The following is a 21,656-nucleotide window of genomic DNA, read 5'->3' on the forward strand; positions in this document are numbered from 1 at the left end:
TTCCATTAAGAGTGTCTCTTTCCAACAGTAGCCTGGAAAGGGAAATTACATATTCTATTAAAGGGAATCAGAATGCTGTGATTCCACCACCATTACGAGCCTCATTACTGTTTTTTTTTCTTTTCTTTTCTTTCCTTTTTTTTTTTTTTTTTTTTTAGATTTTTGTTTATTCATGAGAGACACAGAGAGAATGGCGCAGAGACATAGGCAGAGGGAGAAGCAGGCTCCATGCAGGGAGCCCGATGTAGGACTTGATCCCAGGACTCCAAGATCATGCCCTGGGCCTAAGGCAGATGCTAAACTGCTGAGCCACCCAGGCGTCCATATTACTGGTTTTCTATTTGAGACTTGTGATACATATATTTACAAGAAAAATCCAAAACCAAAATAAAATCTGCCATGTGTTGCCCAGAGCGAACAAATTCTGACATATTCTAAACAAATGAGATTACATTCTACACCCATATGTCTCTGCTGTTCATTTACCTTTTGGCCCACGAATCCTACCCTTCATCCTATTTGGCCTTGCTCTGTGCTCTGGGAGCCTGACTTGTCTGCAGTGCTCCACCTAGATTCCCTGACCTCTGCTTTTCTGTGGAATTTGATTAATGGAAAGATATTGGAAGACAGGAGAAGAAAGAGGTCCGATATGGATCTCTCCTCGCCCAACATCTCCATCTGATTGAGGTTTGGATACTGGCTGTGTCCCTCTTTGGACACTCCCTTCAAGCTGCCCTTTTTCTGGCCCAATTCTTCTCGAACTGGAATAACCCTTTTCACTTCCTTTCGTTCTTCAGGTCCAGGGCTGATCACAGCAGCCTGCTGTGGAGAGCTCTTTTGTGCTTCTCTATCCCATATTAGTTTTCCAAACTCTGTCCACACTTCTGGGAATGTCTCCTCGTTAAAAACTCCTTGTCTACCCTCTTTTGAGACTGCTGTCAGTTCCTGCTGACATTCTGAGTCACTCACTCTCTAAACTAGGGACATAAAAAGTTTATAATCAATACTTAAAGAACATGACTTCAAGGAAAAAGGAAAATAATTGTGTTATGACCATTGCAACTTACCCAGTTTAACACAGACTACTCTAGAAGAGCCTCCTGCTTTTCATTATGGACCCTACCTCTTAGACATCAAATGTAGTTCAAACACTTTAGAAAAAGTGTGCTTCTCAATGTGTCTATTGCAGTTCCTCATGTTAAAGTTGCTGTTTCTTTATTTAAATATTCATTGATCAGTGTTCTTTGCTTACTAGTGAGTTAAATAAAATAGCCTTGGGACTATTTGAGTTCATCTCTCTTCTTATTTTTTTTTCCTAAAATGAAGAATAACTGGACTTGAATTAGGTATTTCCACTTACTACACTGAACACTGTGAACAGAATTCCCTTTACACTAATGTAATTCTTTAAACAATTGTGGTTAAAAAAAAAGTTTGAATTCTGGTCTTAACTGCATTTATTTATTTTATTTTTTAAAAATATTTTATTTATTTATTCATGAGAGACACACAGAGAGAGAGAGAGGTACAGACACAGGCAGAGGGAGAAGCAGGCTCCATTCCATGCAGGGAGCCTGACATGGGACTGGATCCCAGATCTCCAGGACCACACCGGGGCTGAAGGTGGCGCTAAACCGCTGAGCCATCCGGGCTGCTCAACTGTTTGCATTTATAGTAACTTTGCTGACCCTTTTTAAAACTACTGAACTCAAATTTTTAACTGAAACTAGTATATAGCATTGGCCTTGACAGGTTTTCTTGCAATAGTCTAAGCCTGTGTACCTATTGGGACAATTACTTTTTTCTTAGTCATTTTTCTTAATCATTATATAGACATCTCTTAACTTAAGAGTCAGTGTTATCTCCATTTTAGCAGAGAGCAGTTCTGATATTAAAACTGTATCAATATTATAGACGTATTTGAGAAGTCATTAGGAAAAATCTATCTCTGCCTTGCAATCACCTTATGCACATTTTGCATCAAGTAGCATTTAATTTTCTGGCCACTGCTAATTTAAATGAGTACAGAAAGCTAATGGGAGATTATTTGAAATCTAGAGAAATAATAAAAAAAATCCAACTACTGTATTATTGAAGAGATACCTTAAAATATTACAATTATTCAAGCACTTATTGCAATTCCATGAACTCCCCAGAATTAATAGATTGTATTAGACCCTTCTCAGAAGTCATGCTTTGTGGCATTTGCTCTTATTTATTGGTCCTGGCAGAAAGTTCCAGCTGAAGTCAAGGTCACCTTCTATCCCAAAGTTGGTATAATTAGTATCAATTCGGTGTTTCACCAAGCTAACACAGGAGGTTATTAACTGTGTTTCATGTGGAGTGTCAAAGAAGCAAGGGCAGTGCCAGCAATCTTTTCAGCTTCAAAGGCACAGCTCATAAATTTAATTCATTGGTTAGTAAGAAAGATACAACCAGTTCAGTTTATTAATGATTTTAAAAATAATTTTAGAGATGTTCTGGAAACACATTTTTTTCATATACGTAGGCTAAGATTTTAAAACATAAAACAGATTATCATCCTAATAATAAGTGATGAAATCTTGGTGTTTTATTAAGTGATGTGCTTTCTATAATGTAATAAATAAGCAAAATTTTAAATTTAATATTTGTATGTATATGCATATATTATATAAGGATGAACCAAGAAAAAGGAACATAGTCTACTAGGGAACATTTTCTTTTCTTTCTTTGACATAGTTTTGCAGTAAATGTATATATTATTAGATTATATAAAACTTAGGATTATTACCATAAAATCAATTAAAACACTCCTACACTTATAAAAATAAAAACAATATTAGTAAAACTGTTTACTTAGAAGGAATGTAAACTAATGGAACGAAGATTTCTATTTAAATTGATCTAAGTCAAAAAAATAAACAAGCTTAAAATGAAACTCTTAAAAATGTTTGATGTTTTAAATTGCACAAACCACAAGAGTGCCCTTAGAAAATAGAATAGAGCATAAGTGTGCTGCTTCCCTTAATAGGTCATGTTGGAAAGAAAATAAGAATATCAGTTTTTCTCAACTATTTCCCAAATGCTATAAAGAAATAGGTAAATATTTAAAGATTTTAAATTTTGCCAGAGTTCATCATCATGCAAGTCAGAGTCAAATGCTTCGTTTAGTTTCAGAAGTGGTTATATATAACAAGCGATATGTATTCCTATTCCAAATAAGATCTACTGGAATGCAAAACTGCCTTTAGCATTCTCTGCTATCTTGGAAGGGCCTAAGCTGAAACAGTGCCGTTATTCAAATGATTCAAATGGGTGGGTCCATAGCCTACTAAGAGATGGGGACCTCCAGTCAGCAGTCCTTCCCAGGCCAACCTGCAGCGGCTCCCTTTGGCACTAGCAACACTTGTAGCAAGGCTGAAAGTGCCCTCAACTATGGACTGTATGTGTTGCTTGTACTTTCTAACCACGAACCATTTTTAGTCACCTATTTTCATTATAAGCTATGCTCCAATATTTAATTTTAAAACTGCATCAACTTCATATAATAATGGTTGTTTTAAAAAGACTGATAGAAATTTAGCTACACTTACAGCTTAACTGTGGAAACCTGTCTTTTTGCAGATAAGCAGGTCTCTCTATATGGACCATCTGGAGACTGAATTATTACTTAATTTTTGCCAAGTGTAAAAACCCCAACATATTGACACTTAATTTTTAAAAGCTCAGAACACCATGCAAATTGTGTTTTATTACAACCAATAAAACTGGAAACATTTTTAATAGCTAAACACTCATAATACAAGCTCATAAACAACTCCTTGATTTGCACACTTTGGGATTTAACTGTGTCTAGATGATATATTTTACCATTGCAAATGCTCTGTTTGAGTGCATTTATAGTGACTAACTTAGAGCTATAATGATTTTACTTCATTTATTCTTTCTTAGTGCTGACTTTTTCTTTTATTCTGTTAAATGCTTATGATTTTGTATTCAATTCTTTAAAGTATGTGTACCAAGAAGGGAGGGAAGTGACACATTAATAAAACCAAATAAAAGTAAAATAAAGACAGGCTAAAATTTCTTTTTTTTTTTTTTTTTTTTAAGATTTTATTCATTCATTCATGAGGGACACAGAGAGGCAGAGACACAGGAAGAAAGAGAAGCAGGCTCCATGAAGGGAGCCTGATGTGGGATTTGATCCTGGGACTCCAAGATCACAGTCTGGGCCAAAGGCAGGCACTAAACCACTGAGCCACCCAGGGATCCCCAAAATTTCTTTTTTGAAGCCAGAGAAAGGAAACAACAATCAAAGTAAAGAAGACTGCATACAAAAATACTATTTCATAATCAACATTTTAGGAAATTATAATTCATTAAAATTGACTATATTAAATATGTGTAGAATTTTATCATTTATCTCAATTTTCTATGCTGGAACAAAGTAAATAGTTCAGCAACTTTTTTTTTTTCTATTTGCTCTAGTTTAACTTTGTATTAATAATTTTTTTTTACAAGTGACTTAGATTAATTCAAGAAATTTTTAGAGAAGAAAGTACTTATTAAGATCTTTCAGACAGTAATATTTTAGATTATACCTAATGGTCAAACAGGTCCCTAACTTCATTTACATTTAAATAACTAAGTTTTATGTCATTCACATGATTTAAAAATGTAATGGCAGCATATGGGCGACAAGAGTCATGGTGAAACTCTAATTGTGAAACATTGAGAACTTTCAGTGGAAGAGTCTGATATTAACTTTTGATTGTCAAGGTATCCATTTCTTTTTTAAGATTTTCCTTTATTTATTTATTTGAGAGAGAGTGAGCAAGACAGAGGCAGAGGGAGGGGGACAAGCTGACTCCCCGCTGAGCAGGGAGCCCCATTCAGGGCGGGATGCCAGCATCCCAGATCATGACTGAACCACCCAGGCACCCTCTGGAGGTATGCATTTCAAAGGACATCCACCTTGAATAAACATATTGCCTGCAGTAGGATACAGTGGATGGCAATACAACCAGATAAGGAATTGGGCTCTCTGAAAGCCATGGGTAACCTAGGTAACTGACTACTTTGAGTAACTCCAATTCTTCCTTCCCATGCCTGCCTTTCCGTTTTTAGGCTTCAAATTCGCCAACTGGTGACCCCCCAAACTCTTAGATACCTTAATAAATGCAGAGCACCAGATCCATGCATGGTCTCTCTCTTTCTGCCTGTGACTTCTCTATGTTGCCTTCCAGGAACTGAGTAATAAATCCTGTCACTCACAGTTTTAGTGGTTTCTTGCTAAAATGCATCCCGAGCTATAATAAGAACCACAAGGGCTAGTCCAGCCACAACATTGGCCCCTGTGGAGTAAATGTCTGTGGAGGCTCAAGTATTAGGGGCCCACCTAGGACAATACCTCAGGCATTCTTAGTTGAAAGCATTACTCTCAATGGGCTGCGATCAATGCAACAGTACCCATCTCTAAATTTTGTGAGTTTGGTCATTATTACTCCAATTATAGATAGTTTGATAATGGTCAATTTCTTTTAATTTTTAAAAGATGTCCTTTGTTTTTGTTTTGTAATACCATGCTGAAATAAGGTCCCATTGCAATTAGCCTCATTATAACTAATAGATTGGTTAAGATTAGTAGACAAATGATGTTATTTTATTGCTATAAAATTACTTTACCGTTGCAAAGTCTAATGTAAACTCAAATCTGTATTTGAACCAATAATTCATTTAGATATTTATACAAATACACTATATAAACAATTTCATCATCAAATTTGGAATTATGTTTCCCTGTTTGATGTATTGAAATGCATGAAGTATTTGAACAGACTCTTAGTATTAGGACAAGAAGTATATCAGATGTTTTATATCTTCTCTTTATATTTATCCTCTCATTTTTATACTTGAAAGGCGTTAACAATTTTGCACAGCCAGAAACAGCAATTAGGAGTTTAGAAGTTTTTCTGTCTTGATAAGTATAAAACATTCATTTGTGAATTCTAATTTAAAAAATAATGATACATAGACATAACCACTGACACATGTCATTGTCTCAAATATGTTTTTTGAATTTTCAATACCTTTATATTGTTATCCATATAGTGAAGGTACTGCCAAGGATTTCTACAGAATGACACAGTTATGAAATTAAAGCAGTATGACATGATCAAAATGAAAAGTGTTTTCAAATTAAACACACCATGCAAAAATATTATTAATACTAGAAATCACATCAGGTCATTTGGAACCATTTCATAAGGTATCATATTTAACTCATTAACATTTATCACAGTGATCCAAAAGAAAAAAAATAAGAAACATTTGTGAGAGTATACATATGCCATGTGAAATGAATGATAGGGTTATTCAGGACACCGGACTTTAAAAAAAATGCAATTTCCAAAAGCAGAAATAAAAATGTCTTGAAGCAATGGTCTTTTGTAATGAAAAAATATTTAAGAGATCTATAAAATGTTCAGGTGTTAGATATCTGATATAAATCCAGAGTAAGTTTATAAACTATTGCTATATTCACAGATAAATTCTATATGCTCTAGTAACATTTTCTCTGTTTTTTTTTTCATATAGTCAATAAAAATTAGGCTTAAAAGTAATCAGTACACTAACAGCAAAAGAACTTTGCCAGAATTAAATACACACACATATAGATATACATATACATATACATACATATGTATATGTGCATATAATTTCAGTAACTGCATGATACAACTAGAGAGAAACACATTTATCTTACTAAAAAGAACTGAAAAATAATCCTATTATACACTGAGTCCTGATTATGTTTCCAGAACTCCAGATATTATCTGATTCTCAAGCCAACCTGGGAATTAAGTGCTTCTATCAAGTGTTTCTCATTTTTCTGATTAAGATGCTGAGGCTCAATTTGGATCACTATTCAAGACCAAAGACCCAGTAAACACAGGAACCAAAGGTCTCACCCAAAAATGCCTCTAGGGCACACTTATTCTCCATCTTTCTCAGGACTGCTCTCGTTTGCTGGCTTCTCCATGTCTTAACACATTTATTTGTAACCAGGTAGTGCTAATTCCTAGCCTTTGTTCCATATGGTTGAAGCTTCTTGTCTTCCTAACAGAAATGCATTTTAGGTACAAATTGAAGAGATGTGAAAATTTTCAAGTTCATGGCTGACTATCTGAGGAGATCCTTTTGTTCTCTTTCATCTTAATTTCTATATAGCCACAGATGTGATTCTTTAAATGTATTTTAAATTGTATGTTTATCATATATTAGGATGGGAAACTTAATAGCAGTGAAAGAGTGTAAATGGAGACATGAATGGTGATTTATTTGCAGTCATTTATTAAATATATAGACAGGTAGGTAAATGCTATAGATTATGAAATTTAAAAAAAAAGATTATGAAATTTAAAGAAATAATACGTAAAAACCTCATAAAATCAAATATTGTTACTTTAGATTATTGAATGAAAAAGAAAGAAAGAATAGAATATTGAATGAAAAGGATGAAACAAGTAAACATAAAAAAAAACAAGATGGAAATATTGAGTACTCTTTAGTTCTCAGCTTTTCTTAGGCAATATATTCTTATTACAATCTTTTTTAAACTATAATTTTGAAAAAAAGATAAACTATAATTTTGAAATATTTTTACTAATAATGAATTGCATTTGAAGTATAATTGCATCAGAAATTTAACAGGTAATACACAGATAAAAGAATACCATACAACTTAACAAAGATAGTGTACAAAATTCAAAACAATACGAAAATCAGTATAGAGCTTCTTCAAAAAAGTAATTAAATGTTTTTTTTTTTTTTTTTGAGGGGGTAGGGGGAGGGACAGAGGGAGAAGGAAAGAGTGTCTCTTAAGCAAGTTCCCTGCTCAATGCTGAGCCGGATGCTGGATCTTATGACCCTGAGATCATGACCTGAGCAGAAATCAAGAGTCAGACACTTACCCAACTGAGACACCCAGGTGCCCTACAGCTTCCTCAAAAAATTAAAAATAGAAATATCATATGATCCAATAATTCTACTACTGGATATTTGCCCAAATAAAATGAACATTTTACTCAAAAGGAAATATGCACCCCTATGTTTTTTGCAACATTATTTACAATAGCCAGGATAGGGAAACAACCTAAGTATCCATTGATAGATGAAAGGATAAGGAAGATGTGGTGTATACACACACACACACAAACATACATGTGCACATGAGTATTACTGATCCCTAAAAAAGGATGAGATTGTGCCATTTGCACAATAGACCTAGAGGGTTTTATGCTAAGTGAAATAAGTCAGACTGAGAAAGACAAATGCCATATGATTTCACTCATATGTGGAATCTAAAAAAAGCAAATGGATAAAATAAACAAAAGGAAGAATCAGATCTATAAGTACAAAGAACAGACTGTTGATTGCAAGAGAGGCAGAGGATGGGAAGGGGGCAAAACGGGTTAAGGGGAGTGGGAGATTCAGGCTTCCTAGTTAGAATGAGTAAGTCATGATAATAAAAGGCACAGCATAAGGAATATAGTCAATGATATTATAATAGCACTGTATGGTGACAGATGGTAGCACACTTGTGGGGAGCGCAGAATAATGTATAAACTTGTCAAATCACTATGCTATACACCTGAAACCAATATAGCCATATGTCAGCTGTACTCAAATTCTAAAAAGTAAGTATAACTATTAAGGTCCTGGCTCTGATGAACTTCACATTCTAGTGAATTGAAATGGAAATTAAATAGACAAATTGTAATTAAAGGAAAGGAAATTAAATAGATAAATATGTAAAATAATTCATAACAATGTTTGTATACTGATGGAGTCTTTCACTCTGTCACATATGGACTGGAACATTAATGATACAGGGACACTTGGTGACTTTTCCCAACCCCCCGTGGTTTGTTGAAGATGGGAGAGAAAAGTAGCACTAGACTGACATTTAATGTCAATGCTGCTATTTTTTTCTATACAAAGTAACTACTATAAATCCCCTAACTTAAAAAATACATTTTTCTTTCCATGTATTTTGGTGCCATTTGAAAAATATCTTCCAATTGTTAAGTAAACATGATGGGATAGTGTGTGTGTATACATTTATGTGTATGTGCCTTCTCTGATATTTGTATGTTCCTCTGAAGAAAAGATTAATTCTTGGTCACTTTTAAAGTTCATGGTGTAAAGTTCACAGAACATCTTAGGAAACCTGTAAAAAGTGAATTACCTGAAAAAGTAGTACACTGGTATCATTTTAATGGTCTGGTTAAGACGCAATAAGTAAGATTCCACTTTTGATGCACGCGAACAAATATAAAATACATTATTAAACATTCTGTGTTGGAATAAAACGTTTTTCTCTTATTTTATTCTAAGCTGTGCATGTATACGTGTATATGCTTAGCAAGGGCATGAATACTTTCCTTCATTAAGCACAGACACTGGTTACTTGGGGAAGATGTATTAATTTAATTGCTAGTGATTTTAGATACAATATGTTTAATTTCCGTATTCGTACTGTCTAGAATGACCCCATATATATAGCAAGTCCTCAATAAATATTTTTTGAAGAAGGAAGGAATAATCAGCTATTAGGAACTTTTTGTGTTATAAGTAGGTCTTAAAAAAAAAGTTAAGTCAATGTCACCATCCTTTCCCATCAAAGTAATTTGTCTGCACAGTCAGAACTTAATACCATAGAGATTTTGTTAGCATGCAGAAATTGCATTTCACTTAAATTGCTATTTGTAAAAACTTTGGAAAAACAATAAGTTGAAGCAAAGTAAAAATGTAGGTATCTTTCATTTCATATAATATCACAAAGTATTTTTTACCTTTTCTTCATTTTTATTATTTACAAATAAATTGTTATAAATCTTTAAATCCTTCTCACTTGTAGATTTAGCTCAAATGTAGTTCATTTAATAATACTAAAAGAAACATAGGAATTTTTAGAAATTCTTATTGCTACTATCATCAAAATTCAGTTATTAATTACATATCATATTATAGAGTTTACATGATTATTAAAAACTAATAATTATCTAATATCAGATATTTTTCAGAAATGAGAAAAATATTATGATAACTGTTATGTCAAAGCTAACAAATCAGTTTAATATTGAAAATTAATAAAAATCCCAAGAAAAACAGTCTAATTGAACAATCTTTTAAGTAAAAGAAAATAACATTTAAGTCAGTACTTTGTACAACCATAATTACATATATTAATGTAAAGTCCCCATGATTTCAAGTTAAATTGTTAAGTTTAATGCATGTTAGTATAGCCAACATGACATAAGACATGTACAAGTACAAAAAGACAGACTTAAATAGGGCAAATTCTCTCCAAACATTGTTTATGCAAAAATTAAGTTTAAAGCCTGTTTGTCTATAATGCACTCATACAATTTTTTAAAATTTCTTCATCACTTACTAACCACTTAATGACTGCTCAGGAATGCTTTTTTATATTTCTGAACTATAATGTAATTATATTTTGCCTTTAAAGATTAATTTCTTCAAGGTTGCTTTCCTTAAGGCAAAAATATTTATTAACAAACCAATACCAGAGATTACTCATGGAGCCAAATATGAATTCCTATCATCCTGGACAGCTTTACCAATATTCATTTTTAGGACATTCTGTTAGTAGACTAAATAGATCTACTGACTTTAGGGTGATATGTTGAATATTTATTTAAAAGTTCTATGTGGTGACTAGTTTATAATGACCCCATGAATTATGCCAGTTTTTAGAACGTGTTCAACATTTTGGGTACTTTTAATCCAGTGGGAGAAGAATAAATCATTGACATTAAACAAAGATCTTTAAAAAGTGAATGCTACCTCTGCAACCTTGAACATCTTACTTTTCCGTTTATAAGGCAAGGAAAAAAGGAACAAAAAAAAGAGTTCCATTTCACATTTAAATTTGCTCAGTGTTGGCTCCATGTATTTTTAACTTATATTCTGGAATATTTTCATAATAGTCATAAGTGGCACTAAAAATTAAAATGTACCATCTTGCCTCATATTCTATCCAATAACCCTAATTGATAGTAATTTAGGTGACTTAATTACTTCTTATAATTAAGTAAAATTGGATCTCAATCTCTACCCTTTTAAAATACCCTTTAAAGCTTCATTTAATGTGTTTTCAAGGCCATAACAAAGAAGCATACTGTACCTCTTACGCTGCTGGCTGTTGCAGATGTGGTTGGGCTGGTTGTTATGGCTACAGTGGTTGTGACTGTTGCAGTGGTAAGGGAGGGGATGATAGTAGTGGGAAGCAAAGTGTTGGGAACATCTGGTGAGTGGAAAAAAAACAAAATATAAAACAAAATCATATCATGCAAACAAAAGAGAAACACAAATGATTAAAATTATAAATACGTATGTCTTATTTAGGTTTAACTTTAACAGGCTTACACAGATTATCAGGTACAAAGCTGGCTGTACCACACGGTTCTTGTCATTTTTTTTGTTCACTTCTTTTTCATGCTCCTATACAAAGCAAAAGCAAAAACTTGGAGCAATGTTTGGGAATAAGCAGATTGTAATATTTAGAGTGAAATTTAAAATGACAAGAATTCATTTGTTCACTGAGTCATTTAAAAAGTGTGACATGCAGTAGCAAAATACAAATAGGTAAAACAAAAAATGACATGCTTTGTCAAAGAAGTAAACAAAGAAAAAACACAACAGAAATAAACACAAATAACATCACCATATAAGATTAAAGAAATGTTAATGATGGATGAGTATACGCATGTTAAATGCTTTTTGGTTTTTTCTTTTAGGAAAATTTAATGATAGGAAATAAGATGACAGCAATCTTTAGAAACAAACAAAAAAGAAGCTTATTGTTATTATTATTACTTTGCTTTTCTTTTTCTCACAAATGATGTTAATGCACAGCTTAGAGTCTTGCAGTTCTTACCCTGATTAGCTGGTAACGCCTTCTAACAATTTTGCAGTACCTAGGAGTCTTTAACAAGTATTGAGTCAACTAGCATGGAACCCAATATTCTGAAAAGTTTATGATTTATTTTATTTGGCATACATAGGAGAGGTGATTGAACACAGACTTGAACCATAATATTCAACCCCTAATTCATGATTAGTCAAAGTTGCCAGAAGTTAACACCAGATTCTAATACAGAAAACAGAATAAACAGAAAGAATAACTTATAATTTTACATGAAAATCTTCCTTTCACTCAAAACTGGCTGAAAATTTGGAGAGCATCATATCATAGGAAATATTGAGACAATGTAGCCACTGTCAAGCTATAGAACCTCAGTAAGATTCTCAAAAAGTCAGATCTTAGTCTCAAGTGAATAGGCATATAATTTACACAGTGAGGCAATGAGAAACAGTTCACAAATTACCTGTAATTACTGTGCTGGGGTTTGATTTCACATGTTTGCCACACAGTCCCTACATATCCAAAGTGTTTGACAGATTATTTTGCTGTTAAAAGGCTTCCTGTCATTCTCTCAGTTACAGTCTTTGAGTCACACCCAAAATTTTCTAGCTTTTTACTTCTGATAAATTAGCCCTCCTCAATCCTCAGACTTGAACCTGCTGAATTCTCTACACTGGAGACATCAGAAAACAGTAGGAGCTTCCTCTCATATCTTGGGTATTGATGTTTACACCTGTTTTCCAACAGGGAAAATGCTTCCTAGACAGTCAAATTAAGAAAACAACCTTCTAAAAACTCAATGGTGCTACATTAATCACTGGAGAAAATGGGTATTGCCTGATGTGCGATTACCATGATCATAAAATGGAATTGACTTTAACAACATTATAAACTGAATCAATATTATGTATATGTGCACATATACTTCTTATTTACTAATTTTTATAATACCTTCTTATTTTTATGGTAAGCTTTCCTAAATGGTTTAGACAGGCTAGAAGTAAATGAAAGACATTTTCTAAATTAAAAAAACATGAGTAATTTTAACTTTCATGGATACCTAAAATAGAAAATAATACATTCTTCGTCTGCTAGTGAAATCTTTTGCTTATTAAGATTTCAAAATATATGTGTTTAATTTATGCAAAAGGATATCTTACATGGCTATCAAATACAAGAACATAATAATATTAGTACTTTAAAACTCCAGGTACAGAAACCGATGTCACCAAACCTAGCACAGATGGTAAAATATTAGGTTATTTCCTATCAGATAATGAGTTAAAATAAGATTCCATTAGACTTGAAAAGCAGCCTTTCAAAATCAGCTAATACTATTCAATTCTTAACAGCTGGAATACAAAGGACAGGTTTCAGTGTTATTTGTTCATTTTTTAGTTTAGCCAAAAAAATAATTATGTGGAATATTTTTTCTTTATTCCATATCAACAAAATTGAGTAATGATAAATCTTGATTTGTCTTGGAGTCTATGTATTTCCAGGTACTGTGAACATTTTTTGTAAAAACCAAACAATATCTTTATTTCTTGTAATTATGAAAATGCATGAAATATAGATTTTTTCCTAGACTAACAATTAAAGAACCAAAAAACACAATAATTTTAATAATTGTCAATCCACTTTAAGAGGACTGCCTTAGAGTCTTTTAAAGTGTCCAGACAGATAACCCTACAAATCATTATTGACTCATACTCTGACTCCTGCTTTATTTGCCCATTATCCTCTCTCACCCTTCCTTCTTGACTTCCTATGTATTTAAAAACCAATCTGCTGAAAGAAATTGGATGGAAGACATCTTGGCCAAAGGACAACTGCGTCAAGAAAAGTATCCTTCAGATAAGAAGTCTCTCTCAGTCACTGTTATGTTTTTAACCACTACTAACTTTATTTCATCCTAGGTGTACTGAAACATTTTAAACATTTTAATTTATCCTTTTTATGTTATATTCTTATCTATCCAATTATATTAGCTCTATTGTAAAAGAGCAACATTTGAAATAATCTAAATATTAAACACCAGAAGAGTAATCAGAACCAACTGAAATTCAACAACATAATATCAGTTGGAATTAGTTGGAATTCTTAGAAAGATCAACAAAATTGCATGATGCTTCTCTCTTCTACTTAAACTTTCTGTCTGCCCTGATTTGATTGATGTCAGTCTCCACACTTGACAATTGAAGCAAAGAACTCTATTTATTGTTAGGACCCTATCACAATGTAGAAGATGAATGAATATTTACTAAATGGATTTGTTCATAGCATTATAAACATATAACACATTATAACATATAACACATTTTAGAGGATCTAGAAAAGTCCATTTTTTTGACAGGGTCATCCAGTTAATATAAAACTAAAAGATTTTATTACTTCTGCTCTAAAAAAATCCTTTTCTGTCTTCAATATAGACAGACAATAATTATTTTCTGAAGGATAATATTTTTTCACTTATTTTTTTAAGTAAACTCTATCCCTCAATGTGGGACTTGAACTCACGACCCCAAGATTAAGAATCGCATGCTCTATGGACTAAGCCAGCCCGGTGCTCCTGAAAGATAATTTTTTTAAGACTACAACTTACAACTTCTTCCTTCAAATAAATTCCCTTGCTAACAAAATGAATTATTTCCCACCTTTCCTGCTATTTGAAAGTAGTGTGAGCCTGACTGGAGAATCATGTCCTCCATGTCTCTTTTCATTTTCAACTAACTTGAGACTTTCAGAGAAAGGGTGAAAGGCCAAGAGGGCTCACTAAGCAGGTCCTATTGTGATCAGTAATAAAAGATCACCACAAAGTTATAAATTGTCTATGATTATCCCTACTTAATGGATGAAAGAACTTTGAGATAGAGCTTCCTCATCTCTAAATTTAAATATATATTCATATATGCATATATTATAATACAAGAGAATATTTTATTTCATAAGTATAATGGAAAGGTTTCTCAAACACTTCCCTCTCAAGATCATTTATTTTATCTGCCTGACTGCAACTCCTGACAAAGCAGAAATTAAAAAAAAAAAAAAAACCTGAGGTTCCTTTCTAAGTTCAAACATTCATATCTGGTTTTCACTCCTGTGACCGAGTGGCAACATTTGACATCATTTCACAATTGTTTAAAAGATCTGGTTCGGTACATTATCATTTGGCCTTTTATTTAGACATTGATAGAGAAAATGGTGCTACATTTTCACAAGGAAACATGACATTGGAAACACTAGTACCTATCATTTGTCTCATTTTTGAATGTACATTTTTAAATTCTATACATTTTTAAAACCATTATACTGTTAATACAAAGTGCTCAATCAAATATAGTACAGGATAGAAAATGCAGGTCATTTTTTCCCTCTTCCAAGACACATCCATTTATTTTTCTCGAGAATAAAATACCCTAATCCACATGCAGAAGAATTATACCCATGCACACACACATAATAAAAACAACTGAATCTTGATTTGACATTAATTTACTCTGTTTCTAAAGCAAGATAATCTGCATGCTAATATTATATGTAATTTGTTGAATATGATTTGCCAATTTTAGACCTTAATATATGCCTTATATTTTAACATCATATGATTAAAGGAAGTCTTAACATGGACACTAAGTAACTATAAATTTTAAAAAATAGAGAAATTAATGGTTTGTAGCATAATTTATAAATATTAAAATTCAGAAATGAAAACTCTCTAATAAGTTGATCAATTAACTACATGCATTTCATCTCTGATTTCTACAATGCAAAAGATGAGGTCAAAATTTTTATTGTTATTTTCCTTGGAGAATATCTTATTTGAATCAAATAATATTGAATTTGCCTGAAAAAAAAGTGGCTACAAATAAAGTGTTCAGAATTTACAATTTATAAAAGAAATTAACTATTATATATTTCTTAGATGTTAAGGAATTAGTAGTTGATAAACTATGTAGTGGATAAAAATGGTATTTGGTAAGTGAACAGAGTAAAAATGATCCGATTTGTCTAGATAGCTGTATACCATAGCAAAGTCAAGGATTTGCTTAAAAGAAAATTGGTGAGCAGTGTTTATAGGGAACTAAGAAAAGTCAAGTTCCAAGGCATGAAAATATTTGTTTATAGTTTTACCTACACATAAGGTGTGAATTCCAATAAATTACACTTCTCATTTCAGTTGTAACATATATACTATTTTCATATAAAAAGAAAATTCAGGAGTATTTCAATAATGTCAGACAAAACCCCAAATTTAGTCAATTGTACAGTTGCATATTAGTGCAGACAAAGTCTAAGTAGGCAGCAAGAGTCATTCATGTGAGCGAATGCTGGGTTACAAATAAATGCAGTGTAAATGGTGTGGGTTCCTTTTGTAAGGACCTATTCACTTGCAGAAGCACAATTTCAGCTCACACTACAATGTTGTTGAATCAGGAAACTCAAATCTGTGTCCAGGGACCATGGCTAAACTTCATTATGACAAATTCACCAGTCCATCGTTTCTCCTGATCAACCTGCTTGATCCTGCCATGAAGAACTCCAAACTGCCTCTATCATCGTTGTGAGGAACCATATTGGAACAGAGGGGCTAGAGGTCCTCAGAGGATATAAACCTGGTTCTTTTCTTTATTTTTCATAGTGCCTGGTTACCATCAGTAAAGAAACCGAAGTCTAGCACATGAGAAGACGTGTGCCCCTGACACAAGTCTTTTCCCAAAATTCTGGACTCAGTGCTTGCTGTTCTGCTCTTTGTTGCCATGTTCTCAGAGCCACATCCTGTTTCCTGACATTATTACATTTCTTGTCTTTTAAGCTTAGTTAAATACGGTCTCATCTGTAAGGCATTACCCAATTCTGCAGAGTTAATATCTTCCTTCAAAGCACTCTCAAGGCACTCAGCATATATGTCTACACATGCTTGTTATACATTATGTTACCATTTTATTTATATGTCTATCTCCCCAATTCACTTCAGGCTCAGTTGTCATAAGTCAACATGTCTTTGTTTTTTAAAATATCATTTTGCTGTGGGACAAGTTTACTCTGCCTCAATCCCTGAGTATTCCAATCTCTGTCCCTTTCTAGATGTACCTAGTAAAATGCTACTCCCAAGTTTCAGTCTGATTTGGATCTGCTCTGTGAAGACTTCCTGGACCCACTGAATATCATCTGATTTCCCTTCTCTCTGAATAGCTGTCATTTTTACTTTTTTCTTTTTAGCTTACGTACTGTCTACCTCACTTGCTTACCAATCCTTCTACAACAATGCTTTATATTCGTGGCACACCACTATGGGCACAACCAGAGTTATGCGCTGCTCACTAGCTCCACGTCTCTCTTTCTCTCTCTTCCAGTGGAGAATAAAATACATGTGCAATGCTATGGTAAGATTACTAAAATTTCCTTGATTTACATAATCAATGAATGCACTCTATTACTCTCTTATTTATAATATAGTACACAGTACACAGAACATATATCAAAGCTCTTCATGAAATCGGTGGTTGAAGATGGGGAGGCTATAACATTTATATGGCACTAATATGCATTGCTTGTTTTTTATATTTTGTTTTTGTTTTTGTTTCCCACAAGCCAACAAGATGATAAGATAACAAAGAGAACAGAATTCATGATACAGTCCTGTGCTTCCTTCAGGGACTGTTCTATGCTTTGAGTTTGACTGGTACTATATAAATAATGCTCCTACTGGTGGTAACAACAATGATGTCAATAGATATAGAATAGTATCATTTTTAATAACATGAATCTATAATTGAGCCTTAGTTATGGTTAATTTGTGCAAAAAAAAAATGCCCCCTCCTTCCAATTATCATGTATGAGATGGTGTTTTCAGAAATTTCTGCTGCTGAGAGTCTTCAAGTCTAAACGATTATTTTTTTAAAAAATTACAATGCAACACACTAAAGAATCTTATGTTCTGACCATGGTTTTTCAATTTTTAAAAAGTGTTAGAGCTCTAAATCAAATTATCCAATTCAAATAATAGAAAAGTGCCCTTTTTAATCACATCCTAATGAAGGAATTAAAAAAAATGTAACCACATTTTGTTACTGGAGCTTATTAGAGCACAGAGATCCTGTATAACCTTGTTAAAATGAAATCAGTTCCAACAAGCACTGTATACAATAAATTGAAGAATGGTGTAGCACCTTTTTTCCAATAACGAGCTTTTCAGGTTAAAGGTATGTTCTGTTCTCTACAAATGCAGTGTGCAATAATTTCTAACTTGTCAACCTGTTTTGTTTTCTGGCAGCTTCTCTTTTTAAAAATGGCATTCTGGCCCATTCAGAATGGATTTTCTAAGCAAAATTAAGTCTAAAGAGTCCCAGAAGCCCAAGCTGCTTGTTTCTCTCTAAGGACTAGTGTTCAATAAGGAGAAAAATTGCTACCATTTAGTCTGGACTCCATATGTCTACTTTCTTTCTGCTTTATGTCACTAACTCCCCAGGGTGGTCCAAGGGTAATCAAGAGTGAATCCAAACCAAGGATTATTAGTGGAGATACAGAATGGTCAAAACTCAACATATATTAGAAGTATTAAGGCAAGAAGTGTCCTTTTGAAAGAAATGATTCACATTTCCTAACCTTAAAAATAATAGGGCATCCTTAACCTTCTTCCTGATAATTGCACTGCCATTGGAAGCAATTGTAAGAGGAAAAATGTACTGTATTTGCCTTTTTACCTGTGCAGAGAGGGACATTTACCTGTTCCCATTATGTTCAGCTACATGTAGCAGCCTATTTGGAATATAGCATAAGAATGGGTAATAGCACCAAGGCTCTTACTTAAATGACAACCACCAGGTTGACAAGGCCTCAACTTGCCTGTGCATGCTTCCTCCTCGAGAGTCATATGGTAACCTCATCAGCTTCATAAAAAGCAACCTTTTTAAAAATTAGATTTGAATGAATCCCTTTTCATCCCCCTGATAGCTTCAACTGGCTTTGCGTGCTAAATGGAATTCTTATACGATAACAATAAAGAAAAAGCTGCTTCTAAAAAATGAAAAGTACTATAATTTTAAGCTGTAGGTAGTAACCAACAGTTCTATATAATTACAAGGAAAGTTTATGAATAAAATCAGTCTGTTGTTTGAAAAAATGTATGATTTTTTTTTCTTTTAAAATATTCCTTCACATTCCAAACTCACAAAAGTGAAATAAAATTTAAAGTGGGAAAAAATCCTTCCAAGAGGATGATCCTACATTATTTAGCTCCACCTACTTCAGTACGGTGAGTTCTTTCTTAAAAGTACTTTACCAAAAAGTACATCAGATGATTTGGTCAAATACTTTAAGTTCTGTGAGGATGAAAGTCTTCTTTGTAAAAATAGTTCTGTCACCCATTAAAGAAAAACTCAAATCAAATATGAATATACAAAGGGGAAGCATGTTCTGGAGGCAAAAATACTAATTGAGAAATCCGGATACTGACCCACATCCCTAATGTTCAGAGTTCTCACACAAAGCCAGGTCTTTCCTAACCTTACAGTAGATTATTAAGTAAACTGGTTCCGACTTGGGATTTAGCTATACAAACTGATAACTTGCCCCAACTTATTGACATTTAAAACTAACTATGGAATTTCATATTCTCCTGAATGTGTCTCATGGAATATTATAGTTTATTACAGTTAATGAAGGGACCCTGAAGACGTCTCTGAAGTTGTATCATGGTGAAAGACAGGAGTGAAAAATTCTTCACTTTTGAATTTTTACCAAGTAAGTCTAGGCATAGTAAGGAATATTTATTTATTTATTTATTTGGGGATCTTCAGTTCTTGACTTAGCACTTGTGTGTAGTAGATAAGAAAGATTCCCTGAAATAATAAAAATATTAGGTAGTATAGCATTGTGATAGAGATTCTCAGGAAAAAAAAATTATATTTGGCCAGAAACAAATGATCTTTATAACTGATGTTATAGACTTCCAAAGAACAAATCCAATTTTCGGTAAGCAAAAGTCACAGAATTTCACAAACAAAACAAAACAAAACAAAACAAAACAAAAAACAGACATGTGAAGTCAATCACAGAAGTGTTCTAATTTCTATTGATGATAGTAATTATTCTATACACAGTTATTCATTTTGTGTATTGCTTAACTATATAAGGCACCATTTATATATGGATTGCCAAATAAATATATCTCTTTATCTCACTTTTTTTCCTAATATGAGATGGAACCCAAAGGTCTTGGTTTTGGTGACCAAAGAATGAATATTGGTTTCCCTAATTTTGTTCAGAAGCCAAGGCAGTATACACATGGACACACACATAAATATATGAATATATGTGGATATGGGTGTTTATGTATATATGTATCTATGTACATATACATTATTTTATTAAAGTTTATTCTGTTGAAAAGAGGGAGAGACAAAGATAGAGATATACAGAAAGAGACAAAGGAATTTATAATCATTAAAGAAATATTGATTGATTGCTTACTATTTAGAAGGCCTTATTCTAAGAGCTAGAGATATAGAAATAAATGAGACTCATAAGATTTCTGCTTTTAAGAAAGTCATAATCTACTGGATAGATATATAATATATTCACATGTACAGATACATTTATATATAACATATAATATATATACATAAATGCATATGTATATATATATATACATTTATAAAATATAATATACGAATAAACAACTAAAATACCAAATACTGTTAAAAGATCTACAGATAATTAAAATTAAGTGATGCATGATTGAGGCCATTTTAGATTGGAGAAGAAGAGAAATGGCCTCTTTCAGAAGATCCATTTAATAAAAATCTGAATGATAAGAAATCATTCTTGCAAATACCAGCATATATGACAGGATTCCTTGTACTTCCTGCTCAAGCATTCTGGACAGAAGCAACTTCCTGAAAAGAGAATGAGCTTGATGTCTTAGAGGAGTGCAAAGAGGAACAGGGAAACAAGTGATTGGGTAGAGAGTGAAGAGATGGCACACAGGTAGGTATGCAGGGCTTACTACTCTAGCTAAAGGGATTTGGGTTTTATCCTACATGTGATGAAACGCCTTTGGAAAAATTCAAATTGAGGAAAGATATGAAGGAATATGTATTTAAAACATCTATATATTACAGCTGTGTGGGAAGGAGATTACAGACACAGATGTCTCTCTACTCTAGGCTAGAGAGACTAAAGGAGAGAAGCAGACATACTAAAAACATGGTTTGGAAATAGTGTCAACAGAACATGCTGATGAACTGGATATAAGGGTAAAGAGAGGTCTAAGATAGTTCTTAGATTCTGGAATAAGCACAGGATGTATTGTTACAATGTTAGTAAAAATTACATTGTAAGAAGCAACCAAGCAGGTGTTACTAAAGATCTGTATCTTGTAGTTGGGTGTGCCATTATTTTTTAAAACAAATGCCCACATTAAAAAAAAAAAAGAAAGAAAGAAAACAAACAAATGCCCACATTCCCCCCCGCCCCATGGACTTGAATACTGCTTCCTTTCTCTAATGAATGAGCCCATTAATGCTCATACACTTGAGTAGAAGAGCTTTGCACATCTTTGTAAAGCTACAACCTATCCTTATTTCCACATAAAAAACCTAGAAAGACTGAGTGTCATGGATTCTTTTTTCTTATGTTTACCTCACTGCAACTGATAAAAAAGATCATGGATATTTAAAATGCTAAAATTGTTGGGTGGTGGACTCCCTTCCATTCA

The 21,656-nt window shown here is 33.0% G+C and overlaps 1 protein-coding gene across 4 annotated transcripts in view; it reads right to left on the reverse strand.

Annotated features, from left to right (window-relative positions):
• The window catches only part of CADM2 (cell adhesion molecule 2), a 1,061,838-nt gene that overhangs the window by 63,680 nt on the left and 976,502 nt on the right, over positions 1-21,656 (reverse strand). For 3 of the 4 annotated variants that reach the window (XM_072806514.1, XM_072806515.1, XM_072806517.1), the window contains one exon: positions 11,195-11,314. The exons of the other annotated variant lie outside the window; for it this stretch is intronic. In XM_072806514.1, the coding sequence (XP_072662615.1) occupies positions 11,195-11,314 (120 nt within the window). The remainder of the gene's footprint in view (positions 1-11,194; positions 11,315-21,656) is intronic. 4 annotated transcript variants of the gene reach the window in all.

This window comes from Canis lupus, chromosome 30, assembly GCF_048164855.1.
Source record: "Canis lupus baileyi chromosome 30, mCanLup2.hap1, whole genome shotgun sequence".
Lineage (NCBI taxonomy): Eukaryota > Metazoa > Chordata > Mammalia > Carnivora > Canidae > Canis > Canis lupus.